At 56.8% G+C, this 26,067-nt stretch overlaps 1 protein-coding gene and 1 long non-coding RNA gene across 3 annotated transcripts in view; one reads left to right on the top strand and one right to left on the bottom strand.

Moving 5' to 3' along the window:
• Positions 1 to 2,035: 2,035 nt before the first annotated feature.
• Positions 2,036 to 5,396, bottom strand: LOC121662458. Its single transcript, XR_006015300.1, has 3 exons — positions 3,357 to 5,396; positions 2,290 to 2,362; positions 2,036 to 2,182 (listed from the first exon to the last, which is right to left on the bottom strand). It is a non-coding gene; the product is annotated as an uncharacterized LOC121662458 (long non-coding RNA).
• A 4,161-nt stretch (positions 5,397 to 9,557) lies between these two features.
• Positions 9,558 to 26,067, top strand: part of HDAC7 (histone deacetylase 7) — a 56,242-nt gene continuing 39,732 nt past the window's right edge. The window contains exon 1 of one of the 2 annotated variants that reach the window (XM_042023633.1): positions 9,558 to 9,750. In XM_042023633.1, the coding sequence (XP_041879567.1) occupies positions 9,732 to 9,750 (19 nt within the window). In that variant the 5' untranslated portion in view covers positions 9,558 to 9,731. Of the gene's footprint in view, positions 9,751 to 19,093; positions 19,128 to 26,067 lie in introns of those variants that run through there. The other variant, XM_042023634.1, reaches the window with a different exon arrangement.

The following is a 26,067-nucleotide window of genomic DNA, read 5'->3' as shown; positions in this document are numbered from 1 at the left end:
CAGGCTCCAGGCTCTGGGGAACGCCGTGAGTGGTGCAGAAACACTTGAAAACACCAAACTCCCCCTTTTCCGCGCAAGTGAGCTCTTAAACCTGCCCAGACTTTCTAGTGGCTTAATCCAGTCCTTGTGATCGTATTTCATTTGACAGGATTTTATTTGATGTTTCAGTCTCGAGATGTTTCTCCCCACTTAAATGTTTATCGAGTCCCTCGCCTCCCTCTCTCTGAAGCTCCAAAATCCTGAAACCTCTTGCCCTGAGGGGCTTGGACGAGTCCCGTGGCACCAGCTGACTTTGGCCCCGTGGCCGCTGACCCCGTGAAACCAGAGCCCCTGATTGCTTTCCCAGACACCGTTCCTGGGGAGCAGCTCCCCGGCCCCTCGCGCAGGAGGCATTTCATCGTTTCATCCGGAGCTGGAACACAGCAGCCAAGCAGAATTTCCTCTGAGCTGCAGATAAGCAGATTCTGGTGATAGGGAGGCCCTGCTCAAGCAGCCCCTGGGCTCCCAGCTTTGAGAACAGCCTCGAGGGCCGAAGGGGAAGGAAGTGCTTAATCCTGTGGACATAGGACATGAAGAGAAAAACAACACCCAGAGATGCACCAGCCTTAAACTGAGCCTTAAACAGCACCCTGAGCTGCCTGGGGTGGGCATCCCAAAGCAGCCACGGAGCTGCACCCAAATGTTTTCTAAGCCTGTGTTTGGTGAGAATTCCTCAGGAATCGGCCACAAAGAGTCAACTCCTTGTGCAGGAAGCCTCGATTGGCCGTGGAGGAAGCGGATCACGTATTGAAAAATCAAGTTGTCTTTGTGAACAACATGAATGATCAGATTACAGAAAACAAATCCCTGCAAAAAAAAACCCAACCAATTCCAGGCTCTTCAGTGAGAGCTGCAAAGCACGACTCGCTCGGTGCTGAGCTGTGAAACATGTCAGGGCATGCATAGCATCACTTCTTAGAAATCACAGCTCTTCTCAGCATCAGCAGAATTTAAAAATATCATAATTTCCACTTCCAGAGAGCAGAGAGAAATGGCACCCGGCGCTGCACGAGTGTTATCGGAAAGATGGAGCGGGATAACAAAGCTGTGGTCAAACCCAGCAGAAGATACTTTAGTCAGACTGGTTCTTGTAAGAAAATCTTAGAAAAATTGATAACAAGTCAAGCCCGGCACGAACCAACCAAGGACTCCTGGAGAAAGCTCCCTAATTTCAGGCAGATCCGTCTGCACTCCAGCAACAAGAACTAATGGAAAGCAGAGAAACATGGGCAAAAAGTTACACCATGGTTGTAAATGCACAGATTGGAGGGAAAAAACGCGATCCAAGGGGCTCCTTCCTGCTTTCCAGGGACACAGGAGAGACTGAGTGTGAAAAATCCTCATTTTGGGGCCACCTGCCAGAGTAGCCAATGGCTGGGCCAAATATCCAGGAACAGACCTGGTCCCAGAGAGCCAGAACAGGACGATGATCTGCTGCTCAGGGACCTCGAATCCCAGCTCCTGCTGTGTCCTGATAGCTCCTGCTGTGTCCTGATAGCTCCTGCTGTGTCCTGATAGCTCCTGCTGGGATGGGAGCTCCTCGGCCGGGCTGGGTCCTGCCCAGCCCGGAGGGTCCCGGGGATGGGCGCGTCACCCCAGCAGAGGTGACAGAGGGACACCCCCGGCCCCATCCCGGGAAAGGTGCGACAGATGCTCTGCTCACACCTTCCCACCTTCCAGGAGCTGCCTCCAGATGGTGCTCCAGGCGGTTTTCTGGGATTGGAAAGGGTCTGATTATCTCACAGATGGCTTTTCTAGGCAGGTCTTTGCTTAATAGTAACGGAGGAGGGTGAACCGAGGAGGGTGAACCGTGCTCGGGAGCCTTCGGCTGCCTCAGCCAAGCCCTTCCTTGCTGTGAGCAGCTCCTCATTCCCAGCTCATGCACTGGGAGCCCCCGAGGTCTGCTGGGAATGAGTCACAAACAAGGTCCCCGTAGGAAAGTAGAACTATAGCCTTGACCGTTCTGGGTAGGAAAGGTTTATTTGTCCAGCTTGCTTTATAAATAACCCAGAAAGCAGCAGCTTTGTTTTCATGGTCTCAGACTCAGGAACCTCATCCAAGGCTTGGTCCAGGCCCTGGGAGTCCTGGCCAGGGAGAGCAGTCCCTGGGCGTTTGTTTAATGAGTCACAGTAGGCAAAACTCCCTGCAAGATAAGACCAAGGATGGGGGTCAGTGACTCTGCGGTGGCGTGGCAGTGCTGTGGGGACAGCACTGAGGACACCCCTGCTCCTGCTGGCCCTGGGATCTCACCAGTTATCCTCCATCCCTTCTGGGGGTCCCACAGGGCCTCCTCATGCTGCGACTGAGTCTTGCTGTGTTGGATCTTGAGCGAGGAAAAAGAGTTTAAAGGAAGCTGGAGCAATTTAGTGGAGAAGGGAAAGATTCTAGGTCAAAGAGCAAAATGTTCCCGGAGGGATTCATGCAGGGGACCTGTGGAGTCACCACCCAGGTGACTCCAGGGAGAAACTGAAACCCTGAGAGGAAAATTAATCCAGTACAGGCAAGGGTTAACCCTGGCATTCTAAATCTGTCAGCTGGGACAGGCTTGTAGCAGTCCTGTTTTACAGGGATGAGGCATCAGGGATGTTATACCCGGAAAAGTCCTTGCTTGCCAGGCTGGGGGGAGGCCTGGCTTCCCTGCAGGATGCCCTTGCGGAGTCAGGCAGAGATGCCACAGCCAGAGGGGAGCCAGGCCTCTTCCTGACTGCTGTCCCACAGAAGGCTCCTTGCTGCTCCCATTCCCAGCCCTGGAAATACGAGAATCCCTCGTGTCCCCGTGCAAGTGCTGTGGGGACAGGGAACGGCGGCGTCAGGGAAGAGCTGCTTTTTATCAGGTGCGGTTGTTTCAGTCCCTCCATCACACAGTTATTCTCCCTTCAGCAGGGCAGGAACAGCTCCAGCTGCTTTTTTAATTCCAGGAGTGATGGAAAGGGGCAAAGACTCTTTTACACCAATGCTGAGGCCAAGAAACCGCGGGATGTGTCCGGGATGGGCTGGGCAGCCCTGGCCCAGCACCTGAGCCCGGCATGGTCTGACAGGAGACTGCACAGAGCAGCTGATGAGCCTCGAAACCCTGCCAGCCTCAGGCACAGAGAACTTTGCACAGTGAGTGGAAAAAAGGCAGGGGGCGAATAGAAAGGCCGTGCTCAGCACTTCGGGGACGTTCGGCCTCTTTCTCCCTCTGCAAAGGGCCCTTCCCCAGGCGGCTTCGCCTCCCTCAGCCTGATTTGCAGAGCACTCAGGATTCCAACAAATCTGTAAAACTGGATACTTCCCTCGCCCAACCCACTCTTCCTTCAGCCCTTATCTGCCCTTACCTGTCTCCACTAGGTTGCTTTAAAAGTCCCAGACACTTCCTTCCTTTGTTTGTCTTGGCCTGAAAGAGAAATGTCTTGTGTGTCAAAGGTTTAGTGCAAATTCCTGTCCAAGCTCTTTACTACCTCTGGCCTCAGTAAATCAAACTTCTTCTCCCATCTGGGGATTTGCACAGTGAATCAGATTCTCTCCCCACATTCTCCCTCTCCTGCCTGCACACGGGATTGAGATGGAGCAGCAAAACAAGGGCTTAAATCCCTACAGGCTGCTGCAAATTTGGGATGGAAAAGAAGTTCTGGGTTTCAAACGTGTTTGCACAGAGCCAGAGTTTCTCAAGGGCTGTGCCACTGTCCCAGCTCTCCTTTCTCTTCAGGAAAACCACCTGGGCTTAGAGACCCAAAGCAGGACATGGGGGTCCTGGCTAGAGGTGGGCAGGAGGCACAGCCTTGCTGAGCTCTGCCTGGACCAGGAGGAAGAATTTCTCCATGGAAAGGGTGCTCAGGCCTTGGAAGGTGCTGCCCAGGGAGGTTTGGAGTCCCCATCCCTGGAGATGCCCAAGGAATGACTGGAGGTGGGACTCAGTGCTCTGGGCTGGGTGACAAGGTGGGGGCTCGATGATCCTGCAGAGCTTTTCCAGCCTCAGGGATTCTGCAATCCTGTGGCTGCAGCGCTCTTTCCCCAGGGCCCACGGAGGGAGACTGACAGCTCCTGTCACCCTGGAAGAGTGAAAATGATGGTGAGCCTGAGGGAATCCGCCTTCTACAGAGGGAATCCGCCCTCCCATTTCCATCCCAGACCTCTGCCCGTGTCTGGCTGAAAAGCAGAACAAGGACCTGTCCCTGGGAGGAGCATTTGGAGGCAGCAGGTGCAGACCCGGAGCGTGGGGCCGAGTTCGATGGTGGCAGGGAGGGCTGGGCTGGGCTGCCACAAGCCGACCACGCAGGCGGTGCTTCGGTTGGGAGCCCCTTCCTTTGCAGATGAGCACCTTGATGTCAGCTCCCCTCTGCTCCTCCCGGCGCGGTGCGGTCGCTGCACACCTGACTGCGGTGGGGCCTGGGGCCGGCAGCTGCCGAAACCACAGCCCGGGGGAAGCCAGCTCCCTCTGCCTCGCTGAGAGCAGCCTGTGCTGCATGAAAACAAACCCAGCCGGGCTGTTCTCACCCAAAACTCGCCGGGCAAACAGGAAGCTGCGAGCAAGGGTGGAAGGGCAAGGGTGCAGGCCCGTGGGTAACATCAGGAACAGACCCCAGACTCCAGCTGCGGATGCTTTCCAGGTCAACACGCAGGTTCAGCTGGCCGGCTGGTGCACTGGCATCAGTATCCAAGGCAGGGGATGAGCTGGGCCCTGGCGCTGCCTCCTGACGAAACGTTAAACTGCTGCAGCACCTGCCGGAGCTGTGGCTCAGGTGCCAGCGCTGCCGTTAGAACCAGGCAGGAAAACTGGTGAGGAGCCAAGAGATGGGGGCCAGCCCTGGGTCTCCTCCGTGCCAGTGCCACTCTCCCTGGTACCAGGCCTTCAGAGTAGGTCACACTCCCTTTCCTCCCCCACATACTCCTTCTGTGTATATATACAGAGGAGGTGTATATATAATACACCTCTGAACTCCTCCAGCAACGTGGAATAAGTCACAGAATCCCACAATGGTTTGGATTGGAGGGGACTTGAAGCTCCTCTCATTCCACTTCCCTGCCATAGACAGGGACAGCCCCACCAGGCCGGGGTGCTCCAAGCCCCTTCACCTCTCCTGGTTTACCCCTCTTTGGCAGCTCCAAAACGAACCACGATGGGGAAGAACAGCCCCTCCCACTGCTCTGTGCCAGGACCTGTGGCTGGAGGGGGCAGGAAGAGGACACTGATCTCAGCAAGGCACCTCCGTGGTTCTCCACCTCTGTTTCTCCATCCCAGTCCTGTCCTGCACTCCCTCAGAGAATGTTCAGAGGGTTTCACCACCACTCTTCTAAGCTTTCCATTACTGAAATTCCCAGAAGCAGCACTGCAGCTCCCTCGGCTCAGCACCTGCCTGGTAGTGACATTTAATCCATCTCTGGTGATTTGGGTCTGTCACAAAGGCACGGCAGGACGTTGTTGATGGCAATGCGAGAGCAAACAGCCGCTTTTGTGGGTATCCCTGCTGAGTCCAGCCTGAGATGCTCCTGGCCCTGGCACTCACAGGCTGTGACAGGAGCCAAGAGCCACCACAGGACACAGAGGGGATGACGGATTACAAAAGTGACCGGGAAATTTCTCATACATTTCCTGCAAGTTTTGAAGTCAGGCCTCCCTGTATGACACCTCATCCCTCCTCTTCACAGCTGCTTCTCATTTCCCAACTGTAGTGGTCCTGTTTTGTTAGGTTTTTTTTGTTGTTTTTTTTAATAAATCATTTTTTTGTGAAGGTGGGGGGCTGTGTTTAACAGCTGCACACAATTCTGCCCTGGCCATGCCTGCGCCCATCACTATATATAGCCTCAGACAGGCCAAACAAATGAGCGGGGCTGGGGTTAATAATCATAAAATGGAGTTCAGCTGTCTCTGAACTGTGATTTACTGGGACCGAGGCCAGGCAAGATCCTCCTCACGCCCTCGCTGCAGAGTCGTCCGCAGGGACCGGCCCCTTCAAAAGAGGAGAAATGATTTGAAATGCCTTTTCTCCAGCCTGAAACTCAAGATGGGAAATGGTTCAAGCAGATCTGCCGGTGAGGTGAGGTCTCCAGGGCGGTGCTGGTGTGATGTGGAGCGACACTGTGGGTGTTGGTGATGCCTCCCCCATCCTCAGAAGCTCAGAGCTGGGAGAACAGGTGAGTTTAACCTGGCCGTGCTCCCCTCTGGGGCTCGTGGTGGCTGCCAGTGGGAACATCCCACCCGGAATCCGGGGTTGCTCTTGGGCAATGAGTGCGTCCCACCGGGAAGGCCTCTGGGGTCAGAGGTGTGAGGGGCACTGACGTTTCATATCCGAAACATTCTTAGTGTTTGTCACGTGGACAGAGAACTGGGGACAGCTGAGGCCTTGCCTGGGCTCAGGGGTACCGAGTCCCCGTGGGGGTCGACATCTCCGTTCCCTGCACAACCCCAGCACTGGTGTGAAGAACCTGCAGAGCACAGCTGGGGCTCAGTCGTGCCCTAATTACCAACAAAGAGGCTGAGCCGGGCTGCTGCGCTCGGAGCCTAAAACACAGGCACGAGGCAGGGCTCTGTTTGTGGGTCTGGGGCACCCCAGTTCCGCTCCTTGGGTGCACTGAACGCCCTCCCCTGCAGGGCTCTGAGGAGGCCACAGTGCCACACGTGTGGCGTTGCCACCTTTGCCCCAGACGTGGGGCACCAGCACCTGTGACGCGCTCTCCAAGTGACCTCCCGCTCTCTCGGGTCCTCGGGGTATTTTTAGCCGCCGTTTCTCGCAGCCATAACTCTTCTCCTCCCGCAGAAACAAACCTGCTCCTTCCCTGCCTTCTATGGAGAGGCAGCTCCCCTTTGCTGCCTCGGGCGTCTGCTGCTCGTGCTGCTGCTCCTCCAGCCACGGCTGCTCTGCTTTGTGTCTGAGGGCACTGCTGGCAGTTCCCTTGTCTCTCGGGCAGGGAGGGGATCTCGGGGGATGTGGGAGCAGGATTGTGGCTGCTGGGAGCGAAGATCGGGCTCTTGTCAGCGCGTCAGGGCAGGTGGGATGGGTGTGACTGGGCTTGGGACCCAGCAGCACAACCAGCTTGGGCTGGAAGGGAGGAGGTCCTGAAGGAGACACAGTCACCGGGCTTTTCAGCAAAGCTCAAACTGTTACTCAAAGGTTTTCCAAAATCCATCTGCCCCTTTACGCTCCTAAACACAATCTGGGACCTGCTCTGGCCTTGCTGGTGGCAGAAAGAACGGCCTGGATTTCCCAGCATATGAGCAGGAGCCTGCTCATTGCAGAATGGTTTGGGTTGGAAGGGACCTGGAGGCCCCTCCAGTCCCACCCCCTGCCATGGGCAGGGACACCTTCACCTTCCCAGGTGAGCTCTCCTGGTCTCTTCACCTTTGAAACACAAAGATTTTAATCTTTCACCCTCTTTCTTCCTCCTGGGAGGCTTTGGTCAGTCATCTTAATTAGCCAGGACTGCCTCACTTCCTCAGGTCTGGAAATGTCTCTTTGTTAAACAGGGCAGCGTCTCTTATCTCCTCCTGGCCTTTGAGCAGCTCCGCTTTTGGCAGCTCCTGCCTGTCCTTACACCTAACATGCAAATGATGCAAAGATCCAACTAGGCAAAAGTTTGTAGCTCATTATAGGACCTGGCTCAGCCCTGGAGCAGGAGTGACCCTGTCCTGGGCACTCAGTCCTGCCTGGCTGGTGGCCAAGCTCCCTCCCCAGCACATCTTGCCCACGGCCATTGCCTTTCCCCTCACATCTTTCCCTGTGATCTTTCTTTTATCTCTTTTTTTTTTTTTTTGCTTTTTCAGAATAACAGGTTCTTTTATCTGAGAACAGCGTCAGAAAAATCCCATGAACAATTTTTTTCACCCGTGGGACTTCTCCAGGGCTGGCATCACTTGGCTTTTAGAGGTGGGAGAAGGATGACCGCGGTCCTTCTTTTCCACTGCCATTGTTCCCATTGACATGAAAGGATAATTAGTGCTCGGGCTGGAAATTGCCAGGACAGGTTGACTGTGATCCTGCAATCCAGGAGCGGGGCGGGGAGCCCAGCTCCTCTCTCGGGAGAGTTTGTGCGCTCTCCGCACAAAGCGGGGCAGCCTCAGCGGAAGAGGTGGAGTCCGTCCCTTTGGAAGGCTCCTGGGAGGATCCTCCTGGCCGCCGGAGATTTTCCTTCCCTCGGACAGAGGCAAAACCAGTCCCACGTTAGGCCAGCTGCTGTTGTTGGACAGGGCTCGGGGTGAGGCAGGAAGAGATCACTGTCTCCTCCAGGAGCTGAACCCCGAAGGTGAAGGCTACGCCCTCGGAAAGGTTTTGGGGGTGGGAATTCCAGGTGGAAGGAGCCACCTCCTGGAAAGGCTCAGGCTTGCAAGCACTGAAGGACAGTCCCTCGGTGTTCCCCTCACTCTCCTGCTTTCCTTCTTCACTCATCATCCTCGTGAGCTCTTCCAGGCTGTGCTCCCGCCGTGGCAGCGAAGCTCAGAGCTGCAGAGCTGTTGAGCTGTGGCCCCAGCTGCCGGCAGATCCAGCGGATGATGCTGTCCCTGTCCCTGTCCCTCAGCATTTGTGCAGAGCCCAGAGCAGACGCTGCTGGAAAAAGTTGGGCTCAGGAAGTCGCTGTCTTGGGTGGAAGTTCCCATCTCGGGCCAAACCTAAGGGCTGTCAGATGAGGAAACGGCGCTTTTCTGACCCCAAAATCCCAACGCTCGTGTCTGGGAAGTTGTGCTTCAGGAGCTGAGCTCTGTCCCTGGCTGTGCCCTGGGATGGGGCTTGGAGCACCCCGATTTAATGGAAGGTGTCCCTGCCCATGGCAGGGGTGGAACAAGACGAGCTTTAAGGTCCCTTTCAACCCAAACCATTCTGGGATTTTGTGTCTGTACATTTTTACTTCTCTCTGGCCCTCATTTCCCACCTGCTCTCTCAGACTGCCCCGTTTCCCTTCGTTTCTCACTAAACAGCACAATTTCCCTTCCCACTGGGCCCGGGAGCGCTGGGTTAATGCCACCGTCATCGGGTGTCAGCGCTGCACAACCACTTAACCCTCTCCGGGATGGGAAAAACAAAAGGAAGAAGAGGAAGAACCGAGTTCTGTGCCGGTGACACTTTCTCCCGGCCAACAAACAAAAGTTTTACGAGCTGAACCCTCTGGATGCTGCATTCCAGCTTGGTAACATTTCGGTAACACATTGCAAACGTTTGACTCATAGAAACTTGGACGGCTGCAGCCGGGGGAGGGGGAAGAGCGTCACATTCCCATTCCCGGGCAGGGTTTGGTTGTCGGATTTTATTTTTTTTTTTTTTCTTTTTTTAAGAACTGAAACTTCTCTCTGTTTAATGAAAAAAAAGTGTTTGAGCCTGACGACTTCCACCGGCGCTCGCATTGTGTTTGGGAGTGAGGGGCTGGGGGGGAGGGCTCCGCTGCCAAGGGAGGGACCCGGGGCAGCTGAACTCGCTTTTCTTCTGCAAGTTTTTTTCTACTTTTTTTTTTTTTTTTTTTCCTCCCTCTGTGTTCCCAGGGCAGGGTTGGCTTTCTAGGTTTGATAAAGCATTTCCTTCCATTGTCATTCTATACGGCCTCTGGGCCCTGCGCTCAGTCCCTCCCCTTTGCCGTCCCCTCTCTTTCTCTCTCTCTCTCTCTCTCTCTCTCTCTCTCTCTCTTCCTGAACTTTAGTGAATCTTGAGATATAAAGAAAGCAGCTGCCTCCCTTAAGCGCAGCTTGAACAATGAGACCTCCTCTCCAAGGGCTTTAACTCCTCTGGATGCAAGGACAAAGCCGGGGTGAGTAGCCTGCTGGTGGCTCTGCCGGTCCCCGCATCTGCGGCGCGGCCGTTCCCGGTGTCCGCTCGCGGCCGCTCCCGCAGCGCCGGCTCCTCTCCCTGTCCCCGGCTCCGGAGGGATCAGGTAGAGCAGGAGCAGATGCTGCGAGTGTAAAATCCCCCCAAACCCAACCACCACCACCCGAGGAAGTGCTGGCGCTGTCCCCGTGGACGCTGTCCCCATGGATGCCGTTCCCATCGAACGCGTGCTGGAGAAGGCTTTGCCACCCAGCCGTGTCCCTGGATTTGGGTCACCACAGGCTCCCCGCCGTGTGAGACCGGGCAAAACCTGGCTCTGGCCAAGGTGGGAGGAATCCTGACCTCAAAGGCAAAGGAAAACAAACATGATGCAATCAGGCGTGACTGAGCTGGGCTGCGGGAGGAAGATCTTCCCCGCGGCTTCGGGGCTGCGCAGTCCCGGGGATGCTGAAGTGGAATTTGGGATGGCGCTGGGGGGGAAACACCTCGGGCTGCGTCGTGCGGGTGCAGGAGGAGGGCAGAGGCGCAGCGTGCGCCGTGTGAGCGCTGTCTGGGCTCTGGCTTTGCCCCAGGGATCTGCTTGGATCGTCTCATGCACAAAAAGCAGGAGGCGAAACCCGGGACGCCTCGGCAGCAGCCTGGCGCGTGCTAATTAAGGGGGATTTGGGACAAGTGGTGAAGCTGCTGCTGGATGTGCATCTCCCAGGACGGGATCCCTCCCTTTACCCTCCCAGGAAACCGTAACTGGTTCGCACGGGAGCCTGTGGAGCGCCGGTGGATCAAAGAGCCCGAGTGGGATGAGCCCCAGGCTGAGGAGTGGATTTCATGCAGCCAAACACAGCCCAGATGTTGTTATCTGGTGGCCCCCGTGTCTCGGCGTCCCCCCGCCTTTGAGTCTCTCCTCTTCATCCCGCGCGTCCCCAGTGCCTGCTGTCTGTGATAAAACACGGGATCCTGGGCCTCATAAACAGGGAATGATCAAACAAGGCATAAAAGAACATCTTTATTGCTCGTTAGGGCTTCACTAAGACCGTCTGGGGCTCTGTGTCGGTTCAGGTAGCTGCTGGAGCACGGCGTGTTCTTGTGGTACAAATCTAAAAATTCTCCTGTGTTCTGCAGCACAAAACTGCTCAAAACACGACTGGAAGTTCTTTAGGAGACCTGCAGAGCTCATGGTTTGTGCAAAGTCACTTAGAGAGCCTGTGCAGTCTGTTGTGAGGAAACTCAGAGTAGGTTTGATAGAGTTTTGGGTTTTTCCCTCCATAAAATCCCATTTCTGCTCTACCTGGGGTGTTTTCCTTCCGTTCCAGTGAGGCTGTGTTTGTTTGTGTCTCTTGCTCTTGATCTCTACTAAATCCAGCAATTTTGGTCATTCTCTGGTATCTCTGACAACGGACAGGGAGTTGTGGGATTTAAGGTGAGTGTGACAGGTTGACCTTAAATCCCATGGACCGAGCTGAAGGACGTGGATAAAATTGGGCTCTAAAGTAGCAGAATGAGGGGGGTGCAATGAGCATGTCTAGGTTTAACACTGAACAGAGCTCAGGTCCACGGCTGGAGGAACCCCCAAAACTGCTGTGCTCCCACTGGCATGGGCGTTTCTCCAGCAGGTAGAAATGTAGATGAAACCTTCAGACTTTATGGAGCTTTTTCAAGGCAGAATTGTGTTCCCTCGCTTTTCAGGAGGCAACGAGAACTTCACCACCACTGAAGGTCCCCCCACCTCTGTGCTCTGGTCCCCTCCTGGCAGCCTCCAGGAGCTCATCCGTGCTCCTGGCGCTTGCACAATGAGGAAATGGGCCAGCATTTCCATATTAGCCATCAACTTTCCAGGGATGTTGCAGGGATTTTCCAGCAAGGGGTGGAACAGCATCAGCCACGCTTGGATCCGCCAGGCCACGGCTGAGGTGCTGCAGTGGGAAGGACCAGACATGGTTGGAAAAGCCTCAGATGAGAGTGTTCAGGGGGCAAACACGCACAGAGGCCTTTCCTGCAGCACAGGAGCTCTGGGTTCAAACCATGCTTGGACCTCGGGTGCTGTCCCTGCTGGGCTCCCCATCCCTGGGAACACTCAGGGTCCCACTTGAGGGAGCTTCTCGGCATCTTGAAGGACTGCAGAGGTTCTGTCACTCATTGTCCCTGGCTTTTCGGCCACATTCCCATGGTGAAGCTGAGCGCGGGGTTGTCACACGCGGATGGGAAACTGGGGCAAAGCGCTTGGAAATGGCCATGTGGAGTTGGTGGCACACTGGGGTTGAGGTGATGGGAGGTGTCTGACCACCCTCATGGTGCCCAGGGATGGGAGCCAACAGCTGCCCAGCTGTGACATCAGCAGCTGGACTTGATGGTCTTGGGGGCCTTTTCCAACCTAAACCATTCCATGACCTTATTTCTGTCTGCCCCTCGGTCTCTGTCTGCTGGACAGAAACAGCCACGCTTCGTGTTTGCATCATCAGGAAGATGCACCTTAAAAAAATATTAATTAGGCTTGGCTAATTCATCAGGAAGTTTGCCTTCAAAGCAAATAAAACCAGCGAGCAGCCGTAGAGCCAGGAAACAGGTAAGGTTATTTATTGCCCCAACAAACCAGGTGGGTGAGGCAACAAAAATCCCGTCTGAGCTCAGCATTCGCTGGTGGCTGCACCTGATGGTTCTCAGATCACCAGCAATCTGCTGAATAATGAGGTTTTGTGTGGTGGCCACACAGAAAGACCCTCGTGGCCACACGCATTCCCCCATCCTTGGAATTGGCTGTCGGTGACTCTGGAATTGTTATTCCCTCAGTCTGGAGCTGGACCTGGTTCGCTGTTGTTTTGGCGTCTTTTAAATGCAAAACTCACGGGAGAAGAATTCCTTGTGCCTGTAAAACCCATCCTGGTACAAACCTACAGCAGAGCCAGGTGGGGTTTGAGGAGCTGCCCTTGCACCCCTGGATTGAGGGTGGAGCGGGAGGAGATGGAGCCTCGGGGGTCACCAGGTCCCGCCTGGGGGATGGGGAGACGCAAACACAGTCCCAGGACAACCTCGGCTCTTTCATTTCTTCCTTTCTGTGCTCGCTTCCACGCTGGGAGGGAAGTTTTTCCAGCCAGCCTGGATTTGGAAAAGCCCAGAGCACTGGACATGTGGGGAATGAGCAATCCTGGAGCTTTGGGGCTCGGCCTGGGGGGCCCCAAGCTGGATGGAGGGATGGACACTGGGAGGAATGGATGGATGGACACTGGGATGGATGGAGGGATGGATGGACAGACAGACAGATGTGTTCCTTCCCCAAACCCGAGAGCAGGACCCTCTTCCACATCCCTGGAGTGGCATCACGGCCCAGAAGTGCCCAGTCCCGCCTGCTTCCCGCGCAGCGAGGGGAAGGGCATGAAGGGCCTTTTCAAGGTTACAAGCCTCTTATTTTTGGACGCATTTCCCTGCTGCTGGAGCCGACCCAGGCTGGAGCTGTTGAAGTTTTCGGGCCTTTGTTTGTTTAATTGAAGTGCTGTTTGTTTTTGATCACGGGCATGAGATAGGCGCTTCCTCTGCAGGCAGGAAGCAGTGATTTCCTGTTCTGTCCCCGGCCAACTCTCACTGCGCAGGAAACCTCGCTCTGCTGAGTGGTCACTTTTTGTGCAACATTTTTGGAAGGTTTTACGTGGTGTTGTTTTGGTTTTTTTCTCTCTTTTTTTCCTTTTTTTTTTTTTCCTTCCCCCGTGAGCGGCGCTGGTGGTGTTGTGTCCCTGTGGGAAGGACGTGTGGAGGGCCCTGAGTCGGCACTCAGCAGGCTGGGGGATGCTGTCTGATGAAAATGGGTCCATTTAGCCTCAGATCTTCTGGTTCTGTTGGGGTGCTCCTTGAAGTGAACGTTTTTGCTGGGTTTTTTGAAGGGAACGCTGCCCAGGAAGGAGTCAGGAATGTCCCAGGTCATTCAAACCACTTGCCTGATGTCACACGGAGACTCAGGGCAGGACAAGGACTTAAACCACACCTGGGTCACCCCTGCCAGCTTTACCTGCTTGTGTCCTTGCTGTGCTAGGAGAACCTTTAGGCAGAATTGGGGTTGTTCATCCTGGAGAAGAAAAAGCTTTAGGGTCACCTGACTGTTGCCTTCCAGTCCCTGAAGGAGCTGCAGGAAAGATGGAGAGAGACCATTTAAACAGGCCTGGAGTGCCAGGACATGGGTTTAAACTGCCAGAGGGCAGGGATGGATGGGATATTGGGAAGGAATTCCTCCCTGGGCACAGCGTGCCCAGAGCAGCTGGGGCTGCCCCTGGATCCCTGGCAGTGTCCAAGGCCAGGTTGGACAGGGCTTGGAGCAGCCTGGGACAGGGAAAGGTGTCCCTGCCCATGGCAGGGGGTGGAACGGGATGGTTTTTAAGGTCCCTTCCACCCACGTGCCCAGGTCAGTCCCACAGACCATCAGAGACGAGTCAGGGATGGGATTTGAGCCGAGGGCTCACAGCCGTGCTGGTGTTTCTGGGGTGGAAGAGACACTCAGGCTTTCCCCTCGAATCCCAAACAGGCGCAGCCGCGGCTCCTTGGCAGCGCGCAGCTCACGGGGATGTTGTTACCCAGCGTGTTTATCCTCCAGCAGCAAACCCAGACAGGCTCTCACTCAGCACCATGCCCAGAGGTGAAGTGCTGCAGTATCAGATGGCTCCAGCCACAGGAAGCCCGGACAGACAGACGGACACTGCAGCACGAAAGCCATGGGAGCCCCGGGGCAGCAGATGTGACCGTGAGCAGAAAGAACTGCTGTGCCCGAGGTTTTAATTATCTAGCTGCTGTAACGGGGGTCCCCCGTGGGGAGGGGGTTTGTAATGGCAAGAAGCAGCGGCTGCAGGAACAAAGCAGGAGGGGAAAGGCCGGGGAGGGGGAGCAGAGCCGCTCACAGCCCCGAATCCTGCAAACGCCCCTGCACGGAGAGGGGACGGTCAGCAGAGGAGATGGTCGGAGGGTTTAGCCAGAGTTGTGCAAGAGCAGCTGGCCGGGGCCTTTTGGCTACTGGGAGTGCACAGAGGGAGGGCTGGGGATGAACAGAGGGAGGGCTGGGAGCTGGAGGAGGAGCGGGAGAGGGCAGGACGCTCTCGGCTGCAGCTGCTCCAGCCCCGGCACAGTTGGGCCGCGACTTGTGCTCGAAGCCATCCAAGGAAAACTCTGCTTGGGCTGCTCTCATGCAGCCCCAGCCCTGTGCAAGCGTGTCCCCCAGCACCTCAGCCCCCTCTCCTGCCCCGCTCCTGGAGAGCTCTCTCCGTTCCCCAGGCCCCTCCGGATCATTGCACGTCGGTCGGTGACATCACCGCCGGTTGCCATGGAAAAGCCAGGCTGTCCAAAACACGACCCCTTGGCCTCATCCCATGTGTGTCAGGAAATGAAGGTTTTATAGCACATCTCTGCAATGGAGCAGAAACAGCCGGAGCAGGAACCGCAGCCCCGGCACCGGCAGAACCCCCCCGGTCACGGCTGCCTGGCCCGAGACTCCCTGGTGGGGAAACAGGGACCTGCTTCTTGGGGTTATGAGGCTGATTTATGTCTCCTGAGTTATTTCTGGTCTCCGAGCTTTCTGCTGTGGGCTGGAACACCCCGAGGAGAGGCAACCTCCTCCTTTAAATTCCTCCCTGCGAGGGTGGGCAGGCCCTGGCACAGGGTGCCCAGAGAAGCTGGGGCTGCCCCTGGATCCCTGGCAGTGTCCAAGGCCAGGCTGGACATTGGGGCTTGGAGCAGCCTGGGATGGTGGAAGGTGTCCCTGCCCATGGCAGGGGGTGGAATGGGAGCCTTAAGGTCCCTCCCAACCCAAACCATGGTTCTGTGGCTGGGACAGGATGGATTAACAGCAGAGAGCGACGTTTCCAAAAGGGGCCGAGGGTAGGATGCTGCAAAGCATCTAAGTCTGGTAGGAACATGAGTTCCATGGAGCATCCGCAGGGACCGTGACTTCCAGGACACCTCAGCACACGGCAAAAGCTCCCGGGAGGGAGCAGCAGCGCTGGCACCAGCCCGAGGCAGGGAATGTGCACGTTGTGCCCATCTCTTATCTGAGTCATTTCAGTGTCTCAGGGGAAACCCTGGCACTGATAAACAGCTCCTGCTCCCTGCCTCCGCCTTTACCAACCGAAATCTGGAGTCTATTTTTAACCCCAAAACACCCACTGCACGGGGGGGAGGCTGCAGCGGGGCGAGGGGTCGGTTGGCACCGCGGGGACGGGAAGGTGGCACTGCCAGCCCCACTTTGTTCCACGCCCCGCCATGGGCAGGGACAACTCCTGCTATCCCAGGTTCCTCCAAACCCCGTCCAACCTGGGCTGGAGCCTTCTGATGCTCCAGAGCCCTTTTCCCACAGTGACAACACGTTCCAAAGCAGCAGCTGGGGCCTCAGAAGCAGCCAAACCTCGTCTTCCAGAGGGGGTGGCACAGGCACTGCTGGGCCTTGCAGGAAACCCGGCCTAGGAGGAGGTGCAGAGCCAAAGCCCGGCGTGGGCAGCATCCCCTGGGCAGCATCCCCTGGGCAGCACCCTGAGCACCCCAGCGGGGTCAGTGCCTCGGGCAGGGCAGGGCTGTGGGGCTGGGTGCTGCCGGTTGATCCAGGGCACTTTTTCGTGGCTGAACCCCGCTCTCCTGCACAGCAGCAGCAGCAGCAGCAGTTTCCTGTTTGACTCACACCTGACACAAGCCGGGGCCTCTCGCGCTCTCGAGCGACTGAATGGGGCTGTTTACAATTAGAGAACGTGGGATTCCCAGAAAGAGGCTCAGACCGGACGTCCTGAAGCGAAATACCCCGGGCGTCACCGGCTAAAAATAACCGTGGCAGAACAGTCACCAAACAAACAGCTCGGCAATGCCGGCCCCGGCTCCGGCCGCTCGGACCCCGTGGCACAGTGGGAGCAGTGGCCGAGGGCACCCGAATTCTGGCTTTCCATAACCCCCCGGGGCCTTTCTTGGCATGACTTGGAGCTCCCCGGGCTGGTGGCTGCTCCTCGCAGTGATTTCTCTTGGTTTCTGTCTTATTTATGGGAGGGGGGGAGCAAGGCAAGGGTTAAAATGTGAATAATCCGAGTTTCAGCCAGAAGTGGCTGATGGGAATCAGTTGAGCTCATTGAAGGGCTGGGGGTGGATGGGAAGGGAGGCAGGAGCAGCTGCTCGAGGACGGGGACTTTGCTGGGCAGCTCTGGAGCTGGTGTCCAGTAGCCAGCCCAGGAAGGCTCAGAACAGTTCAGGCGCTGAAATTTTCCAGGACCTGAGTCAGAGCTGGGGACGGGGAAGGTGCTAAAGTCAGACAATCGTAGAACCACTGAATGGTTTGGGTTGGGAGGGACCTTAAAGCTCACCCAGTGCCACCCCTGCCATGGCAGGGACACCTTCCCCTGTCCCAGGCTGCTCTAAGCCCCAGTGTTCAGCCTGGCCTTGGACACTGCCAGGGATCCAGGGGCATCCTCAGCTTCTCTGGGCACCCTGTGCCAGGGCCTGCCCACCCTCCCAGGGAAGAATTCCTTCCAGATATCAAACCTAAACTTCCCCTGTTCCAGTTTGGTCCCTGGTCCTTGGTGCAGGGCTCGGAGAGAGATCGAGCTCGGCCTGAGCTGAGCGTTGCTGTAGCCCCAGCCCGGAGCTGAGCCCTGCTGCCCTTGTGCCTCCCCTGATGCTCGTGGGCGGGAGGAAGAGACAAAAGGTGGATCAGAGCAAAAGGGCACAGAAAGGATCCTCCAGAGGCAGCCCTGTAGCCCAGTGACCCCTTCCTAACAGAGATTTCGGAAGGCAGGAGCTCCTGTTAAGGCACTTATGCAATAGGTTCTTACCAGAGGAAGTTTCTCTTTAACCCCAGGCAGTTGGTGGTTGATTTATGTCCTGCAGCTTTAGATTTTCTGAGTTGCAGCGGTGTTGCATAAGAAGATAATTTGACCCTACGTTTCTTAAAACCCTTCTTCTCTTGGGGACCGTCCCTTTTCTCTGCCTCTCATGGACCTGGCACCTCGGGGATGTAAACGGAAGGACAATTACACAGCTCAGGTTGTCTCACTATGAGAACAAATCCCTGAGTTTTCTCGGAGGCAGGGCTGGATTTGGGTCTTCCTTCACCCAGGGACGAGACACTTTTCCTTGTGAGTTTTGTCCCCACAACAAGAGCTGCTCCGTCGCCGTTTGTGCCTTTAATTTCTCCAGCTCTCTTCATGCAGCAGGGCACAGCCGGTGGCTTTTGCTCCGAAGCAATAAACACAACAGTGGGGAATACTCCAGGAATGGGATGCAGGGATGGACTGCTGGGGACAATTTGGCACTGTCTCAGTTCGTGTAGAGATCAGCCCTGGACTTAATGGCCCTGGGACCACTTCCAGTGCAGGTCCTTCCCAGGGAAGAGCTGTCCCTGAGTGGGAGTCAATTCGTTTCATGGCAGGGGAGAGAGACGAGTCTTGTGCCTCGTGGCAGCTTCACTTGGGCTCTCTCCTGATTTGCCATTTGCCTTTAACCTAAAATAAAAGTTATTTAGATTAAAAGCACACATCAGTGTTTGTGAACAGAAGGGCAATTACAGGGAGAAAACCAATTTGCACCAGCATGGTGGGGGACAGACACGGCCCCATTGTCTGAGCCACGGGGTCCTGCCAACAGAAGGACCAGCCCAGGTTCTCCTCCTCCAGCAAGGAGAGTTGGGACAATTCCTGCTCTTTTCTGGCCTCCCCTGGTGCCCTCGAGGACACCCTTTACGCTCATCCTTGCAGAACTGGGGGGACAGTGACCCCTTTCTCCTTCCATGTCTCAGGAATTGGAGCCGCTCCCTGGTCTGGGTGGTGGCTGTGGGAAATCTGAGCTGAACTTCTCGAACTGAGGGATTCTTCCCTTCCTGGCTGAGTGTGGGTGGCTCCAAGGCTGCTCCAATTTTAGCCTCCCCGCACCACCCCGATGTTAAACTGGGCATCTTCTGCATCTGCTCCCGGGACATTCATTGTCCGGGAATCCCCGGGTGGCCAATTGTGCCAGCGGGAGCTTTCATGGAAACAGCCCGTTTTTTCTGTGTCAGCTCCAAGTGTTTGCAAAAGGCTGGTAGAGCCCCAGGAGCTTCTGGCAGCTTCATTTTATTTTGAAACCAGTCGGTCCCCAGCTGGGTGTGAGAGTAAAACGAAAGGATGCGAGATAAAGCCGCGGGTGCAGCGAGCGAGGGCAGCCCGCGCCAGGGCCCGTCATTCTGAAACCAGGCATGGAAACTGTGCCGAGGAGAAAAGCTCGAGAGCGGGGCTCGGGCTCTTCGCCACACACGGCACAGACCTCACCAGAGCGTGGCTCTGCCTGGGGACCGTCACGTGCGCCAGGGCGGCCGCGGGAGAGCGACGGGAGCCTCAAGGGCAGCAGCAGCTCTGACCGGGCCAATGAGCGGCGACAACAAAGGTACAACAATGGCCTGTCCTGTGCAGGCTCCCCTCGCCCAGCCCATCTTCTGTGTTCAAATGTCTCCGGGGACCGTCTTTGTCCTCTGCTCTCTGCTGAACATCTCTGTCCTCTCATCGCCACCATCTCTGCCCAGGGGGGTTTCGGCATCCCCAGGCCTGAGCTGCTCCGGAGGCCGAGGAGATGTGGAGGTGGAGGGAGCGAATGGAGAGGTTTGGAGAAGAGGAGGCTCGGGTGGGTTGTTGGGGTGGTGTTTGCTCCGTTTGCTGCCTGCCCGAGGGCCTGGGTGGTGCTTGCCAGGGCACACGGGCGCTGTGCCTGTGGCTCCCACACTGGCAAACCCAGAGTGTGCCCTGCCCAGAGCACGCAGGGATTTAGGGACCTTCATCATCGCAGGGTTTGGGTTGGGAGTGACCTCAAAGATCAGCCAGTTCCACCCCTGCTGCGGAGCTGATTTAGCCTGGGCTGCACCGTGTTGTTCCTGAGGGCTCTTGCCTGCACAGCCCGAGGTCCCTGTCCCCTGGGCTGGTCCAGGTGTTTTAGGCAGCCATGAGATGCTCTGATGGGCAGTAACAGGGTGGGTATGGAGATCTCCTGGGTGACACCAGCTAGGACGGGTGACAGGGCAGGTGGTTGTTGCTCATTGTCACCGTTGGTTTCTCACCTCACAGCCTGGGACAGTCTCCTCACCCAGCTCCCCTCACCCAGGGGACCCACAGGAGCCGGGACATGGGGGGCATCTCTCTGCTTCCTTCATCCCAAGGCAGGTGTTCCAGCTTTCCTCCCTTCTCCTGCCACCCCTGGGCACTTCCTGGCTCTCTTTCTGTGGATGGGTTGGGAAATTGCATCAAGACTGAGAAGTGCAGCTCACGACACTGCGGCTGGGGGAGGGACGCTGTGATGGAAGAATTTGTTGAGTTCTGTCCTATCTCAAAAGTGCTGAAACGGGTGAAATGCTCCCACACCCCCTCCTGGGAATTTCCAACCAAACCTGACTGGTTTTGGTTCTCTGGACTGTGGAGAAAGCTGAGCACAGGTTCAGGGGGCCTGGCTGGGAAACCAGGAGGTGAACTGGAGGAGTTGGCACCGTTGAAGGGTCAGGACCCTTAGAGCTCAACCCTGTGACCTGCAGACATCTGACTACAGATGCCCATGAAATTCGGAGGGTTGACTTGGCAGCACAGCTCTGTTTCGGGCACCTCATGCCCTGGTTTGAGGGACAGAGGGGGAAAGGAAGGAGGGGGAAGGACACGGCACAAGGAGAGCTGAGCCCGTCCTGGAACGTTGTTGAGAAGAGGGGGGAAAAGGGGAGGCACTTCATAGACTGTGACAGGAAAACTTTCAATCCCAGGGTTCCTACAGCTGCTTCCAGGCCGAGAAAACACCTCCAGGGCTGTTCTCAACAGCTGGGAACAGCAGCAGATGGGAACCTGATGGTGGCCAGCAATTAGTGCAAATTAGGGTCAATCCCAGCCGGTTCGGGAGGAGCAGAGGAGATGCAGCCGAATCTCCCCTCTTTCATCCCCTCCTTCCTCCTGTTTCAAAGTGCAGGAGAGGCAGCAGGGACCTGGGGTGGGCTCTGGAGGTGGCCAAGGAGGTTTTGTCACACCTGGGGGGTGACAGCCTCTGATGCCAGCATGCCCAGCAGCTCAGAGCGGTGCCCAGAGCGTGCCAGACGCTTTTGTTCGTTCTCCTGGTGTTTAGAAAACGAGAGTTTTGCCGGTTATTCTTCCATTCTCTGGCTACAAACCCTCTGGGCTTTAAATAAAGGGAAATAAACAATTCCCAGTGACATTTGCAAAGCTTCTCCAAGCCGTTTCAGTGAAACTGTTTGGTCTGGGCTTCTCTAAAGAAAAAGCTGAGGAAGAGGAGGGAGTGGTAAACGTGCAGGACTTCCCCAGCTTTGCTGCTTTTAGGTTATATTAAAAAGGCAGAAACCTATAGAAACCCGGTACAAGTTCCTAGAATTACAGACTGGTTTGGGTTGGAAGGGACCTTAAAAACCACCCAGTGCCACCCCTGCCGTGGCCAGGGACACCTTCCACTCCAAGCCTCGTCCAGCCTGGCCTTGGACACTTCCAGGGATCCAGGGGCAGCCCCAGCTTCTCTGGACATGCTGTGCCAGGCCCTCAGCACGCTCACAGCGAGGAATTTCTCCCTGTAACCCATCTAAATCTACTCCGTCAGAGTGAACTCATCCTCCCAGTCCTGTCACTCCCTGCCCTTGGGAAATGCCTCTCCAAGCTGGGCCGTGCCTTGCTGAGGGTGCAGAGAGGAGCCCACCAGGTTTTTCTGTGCCTGCAAACCCCATCGGGGATGCCTTGGGGTGGATTGGGTTCCCCGTTATCAGGGAAACCGTTATTAAAGGCTCATTAAAGGCCACCGAGTCCCGCCTGGGGCCGGGAGGGGGCGCGGGGCCGCCCGGGCTCGGTGCAGAAATTTTGAGTCACCCTCGGGGTGTTTTGGAGCGAAATTCGGAGCTGCCGCGGCCCCTTCCCGGCCCATTGTTGTGGTTTGACAATCACATTTTCCTGTTTTTAAAGCAAATGTTTTTCTCTCCCCTGGGGCCGTAACCGAAGCCCCGCGAGCGCAGCGGGGGAAGGTGCCCGGGGGGCTCTGGATGTGGAGAGACCCCCGGGAGCTCCGGGCCAGGAGAGACCCCGGGGACCGCGGACCGTGAGAGACCCCGGGGGTCTTCGGACCGTGAGAAACCCCGGGGGCTCCTGACCCGGGACGAGCCCCCCACCCCCCGGCATCGGCCCTTCGCTCCCATCTCCGCTCGCTTTGCGCAACGGCGGCAGCGGGAGGCTGAAGGAGGCAGAAGTGTGTTTATTTTTATTTTTTATTCTTTTTCTTTCTTTCTTTTTTTTTTTTTTTCTGAAGTCGACGGTTCCTCTTTGCCGCGCTGCGGTTTCACGCCCGGCAGCAGGACACGGGGGTATTTTTGTCGGTCTTATTCAAGGAGTGTCTATTTAAAACAAACTTTTGGGCTGCTGAGCACATGTTACCCCTCAGTGCAAAGCAGAGGGCAGAGCTCGTGGGGAAATGGGGTGGCTGATGGCAGCCCCTGGAGCCGCTTGGGCTGTCTGAGGGTGCTGGAGGTCTCCAAGTCCCCGTGGAGGGTGGACCCACCGTGGTGTGGGCAGAGGCGGAGCAAGACACGGGAGTGGGAGGAGAAAACTCATTCGTTATTCAAGTTCCTGTATGCAGAGTGTCTGCACGCTCCCAGATTTGCATTGAAATAGGAATAGTTTGACTTTCACTGAATGAAAGTCAAGAAGTTTTAATGCTGAGTGGTGGCTCTGCAGCCGTGCCCGGTGTTTCCAGGCAAGATGCAGCTGGGGCTAAAAACCACCAGGAGTTGCCCAGTGTGGCCAGGACCTGCTCAACGCTGCTCTGGCCCTGTTTCCTTCGCTCAGAGCCATGCTGAGCCCCTGGGATGTGACACCAACCCCTCGGTGCTCGGGACACATCCCAGGACCTGGCGCTCGGTCCCCGTTTCCCGACTGTCTCCTCCCCACGTTGCCCAACGCAGGGTGTGAGCTGCTGCTCTCGTTTCGTACATCAGCAAATAAAGAAGGCACCAAGCTCTCTTGTGCCCCAGTCAGCAACTCGCCCACCTGCCTGCCGGGCCAGCCCATCCCGCTGCTGCTCCTGGCAGGATCAGCAGCTTCGCCTCCAACCCTCTCAAGCATCCCAAATTCCACCCCCAGCAGGGAAAAAATGGAGGGAAGAAGCAGAAAGTCTGTGCTGGGAAGGTAGAGGTTGGGAGGCGCGTGTTAATCCCTGCCTGGGCACCAGGTGGGCTCTCGGTGTGCGTTTGCTGATGTGCTTTTGGCACATCTTTAGGCAGGGGGATGCCAGGCAGTGCCGCGCAGGGCTCTCCCAGCGCGACGCTGCGGCTGAGGGCAGTTCAACATCCAGGTGTTCTCCTGGCCACCTCTGCCCACCGTGGAGATCCCGGGCAGCTCTCTGTTCCCAGGGCTCCGGGTGGGCCAGCCCCGTGCCAGGAGCACTCTGGCAGCATCCCATAAAGCAGGGCGGGCCGGGGACGCTGTGCTCCGGGAACGTCGCTCCCGTCTGATCGAAACCGAGTCACTCCTCACCTGCCGCAGCCGCCACCTACGTGGCCTCTTCTGCTCCAGATGTTCCCGCTTGCAGCGGGAAGGGGAAGCGTGGGAAGGGCAGTGAGGCGGTTCTGAGCTCAGGGGGGCAGGGGGGTGCCCGGGGGTCTCCGAGAGGCTCCTGGATGGGGGATGAATGTTGGGAGAGCTGCCGAGCACGGGGCTGCCTGTGCCCCCCATGCCCGGGTCTTCCCCTGGCATATTCTTGTGTCTCATGCCCTTTGGGAGGCCAGCCCAGCCCTGGAGACATCACCAGCCTTATCCTTGCATTTTCCAGCTCTCTGGCTCACCACATGACCTGGGAGCATGGGTGGGAACCAGCAAAGCAGCCTGGCTGCAGAGAAAAGGCTTTGGTGGGGAACCACCACCATTTCCCACCCGTTTTTCCCCTCCCAAGGCAGCCCGAGACCTTCTCCTGGCTCTCGTCCCCCACCTTCCATGGGGGCCGAGCTCTCGGGGTGCTGTGGGAGCCTCCCCACTTGCCCTAGGCCAGCTCTGGGAGCCTGGATGAGCCCGGGCAGCCTCGAGCTCCTTTGTCTCCTCCGCCGCCGGTCTGAGGGTTGCACAACGTGTGGGGGTGAAGCACATCCATCTCCACAGATCAAAATAACCCCTTTCTTTCCCAACCGGCAGCGGGTTCTGCAATGTCCCCCTGCCTGGCACAGCAGAGCCCGGCCGGCCAGGGGAGGAGGGACTCCAGAAAGGGAAGCAGTGCCTCGTTTACCAGGCTAAAAATACCGGCGGCACTTCCAAAATAATCTCGGTGCAATTATCTCCATTGCCCCCCAGGGCTGCTGAAATTCCCCAATAATTCAGTCTGAGCTCCTCACCCGGCTCGGGGAAGGTCTCGGAGGGATCTCTTTGCTGTTGGAGGCAGGTTTGGCTCTTCATGCGCAGGCAGTTTTAGGATGGGTTTGTGACGGGAGAAGCCAGGCTGCTGCTCCTTCCACTGCTTCAATTTCTTAATGGGATTGGGAAAACGTCGCAAATTTCAAAGTTGAATACAGAGGCCAGGAAAACTCTGGTCTTCCAGCCTGCCCCAAATCTGAGCTGTTATTTTGTAAGAGAAAAACACCAGCTTCCTCCAGGATGTGCCGGGGTAGATTCCCATGGGCTGTGGTGTGGTTTTTGGGGGTGCCCTGTGCAGAGACAGGGGTTGGACTCGATGATCCGTGTGGCTCCCTTCCCGCTCAGAGCATTCCATTATTCCATTCCGTGATTCTGCACCAGAATGGAACGATCTGCAGGAATGCTGAGCCCAGCTTGTCCTTCCCAATGAGTTTGAGCCTTTGGAAGGATGGATTTAAGGGAATTCAGGGCACTGGACAGCAGAAAGAGCTTGATGGGGAAGATGAATCCCCTTTTCCAGCTGCTGTTCAGTGTAAACCATAGAATGGTCCCCACCACTCTCACCTTTGGTTGGCTTCACTCAGTAATATGCAGATTTATGCAGAGTGAGGCCCGCTGGGACTTGGTCGTGAAGTTATTGACTGTTCTCAGAATGAGCTGTTAGTCACAAAACCCTTGTCAGGGCAATTTGGGTGTTGCTGGGGCTCTGAAGGGACCAGGGCTGAAGCTTCTGTTCTGGTGTTATTCTCCAAATCAGAGAGGCATTAAGTGTGACCCCTGTAATTGTGAATTATTAACAACGCTCCTGTCTGAACTGTCAGGTGCTGTTTGGGGGCTGTGCCTCTCCTCGGGTGAGTTTTTGCCAGGTTTCGTTGTGGATCAACGAGGCTTTGGAAATGAAAGGGAAGGAAACGCTGATCTTGAAGAAAACAGGCATAAATTAAAGGGAAAGAGAAAGCCCCGGAGGTGGGTGAGCTGCACTGTGGAACCTCCCAGCTTCAGTGGGTGCCGAAAATAACCACTCTGCAAGCGGGGTTACGAATGTGCCGGCCCCTGGGCTCGATGTGTAACTTCCCAGAGCTGTTTTGGTGTCATAAAAGTGAACAAAATAACTCGGCAAAAGCACATCCCTGCCCACCCGTGTTTCGGTGTTGTCTCACTGCACCCACTGACCCCAGAGACTCCGGGGCTGCAGCTGAGCAGGGCTCCTCACCCCGGGACTAGGCAGGGCTCTGCTCTGGGTCTGAAGTGATTTCTTCCTTGGAAAAGAGAAGTGTAATTCAGTGGTTGGAGAATCCCCCCGCGCTTTGGATTTCCTGGAAAAGCAGCTGTTCCCTCGCCGAGGAGCTGCGGCCAAGCAGCCGCCTGCTCCCCCGCTGGCAGCGAGGGAACCTCGGGGTCTCGCTGTGCTTTTGGACAGGATTTGAAGCCCCGGAGCACAGGCACCTCCTCCCTTCGCTCTGAACTTGGTTCCGTTTCTTTCTTTGTGGTGCTCGGTGCCCCCGGTCACTGCGTGGGGATGCTCCCGCTGTCCTGTGCTCACCTCATCCCGCAGGATGCTCCCGAAATCCTGCCCCCGGCTCATCCCTGCTCGCCCCGGCGCGGTGGGAACTGCCCCGTCCCGGTCCCCCGGGGGAGCCCGGGCAGGGAGCGAGACACCGGGAACGGGCAGGTGCCAGGTGGAAGCGCCCGGCTCCAACTCGGTGCGCCGAGCTCCCCCCAGGTTCGGCCGTTCTGCCGCCCCTCGCCCAGCACTTCGGTGGCTCCGCCATCACCCGGGATGGACGGGCTCGGGGTCAAGTTTGGCGTCCAGCGGCCAGCACTCGGCCCCGATTCCCGCTGCCCCGGTCTCTCCAGCCGCTGGAAGTCGCCGCTCCCGGTCCCTCGTGTCGCGGAGCTCTGACCCGTAACGCGCCGCCCGCCCCCGGCCCGTCCGGTCCCGGCCCGTCCCGGGGGCGGAGCGGCAC

The sequence above is a fragment of the Corvus kubaryi genome, unplaced genomic scaffold (assembly GCF_017639235.1).
Source record: "Corvus kubaryi isolate FWS band 111438036 unplaced genomic scaffold, C.kubaryi_AGA036_p1.0 37253, whole genome shotgun sequence".
In the NCBI taxonomy this organism is placed as follows: domain Eukaryota; kingdom Metazoa; phylum Chordata; class Aves; order Passeriformes; family Corvidae; genus Corvus; species Corvus kubaryi.
This window is presented reverse-complemented; position numbering and strand designations above follow the sequence as displayed.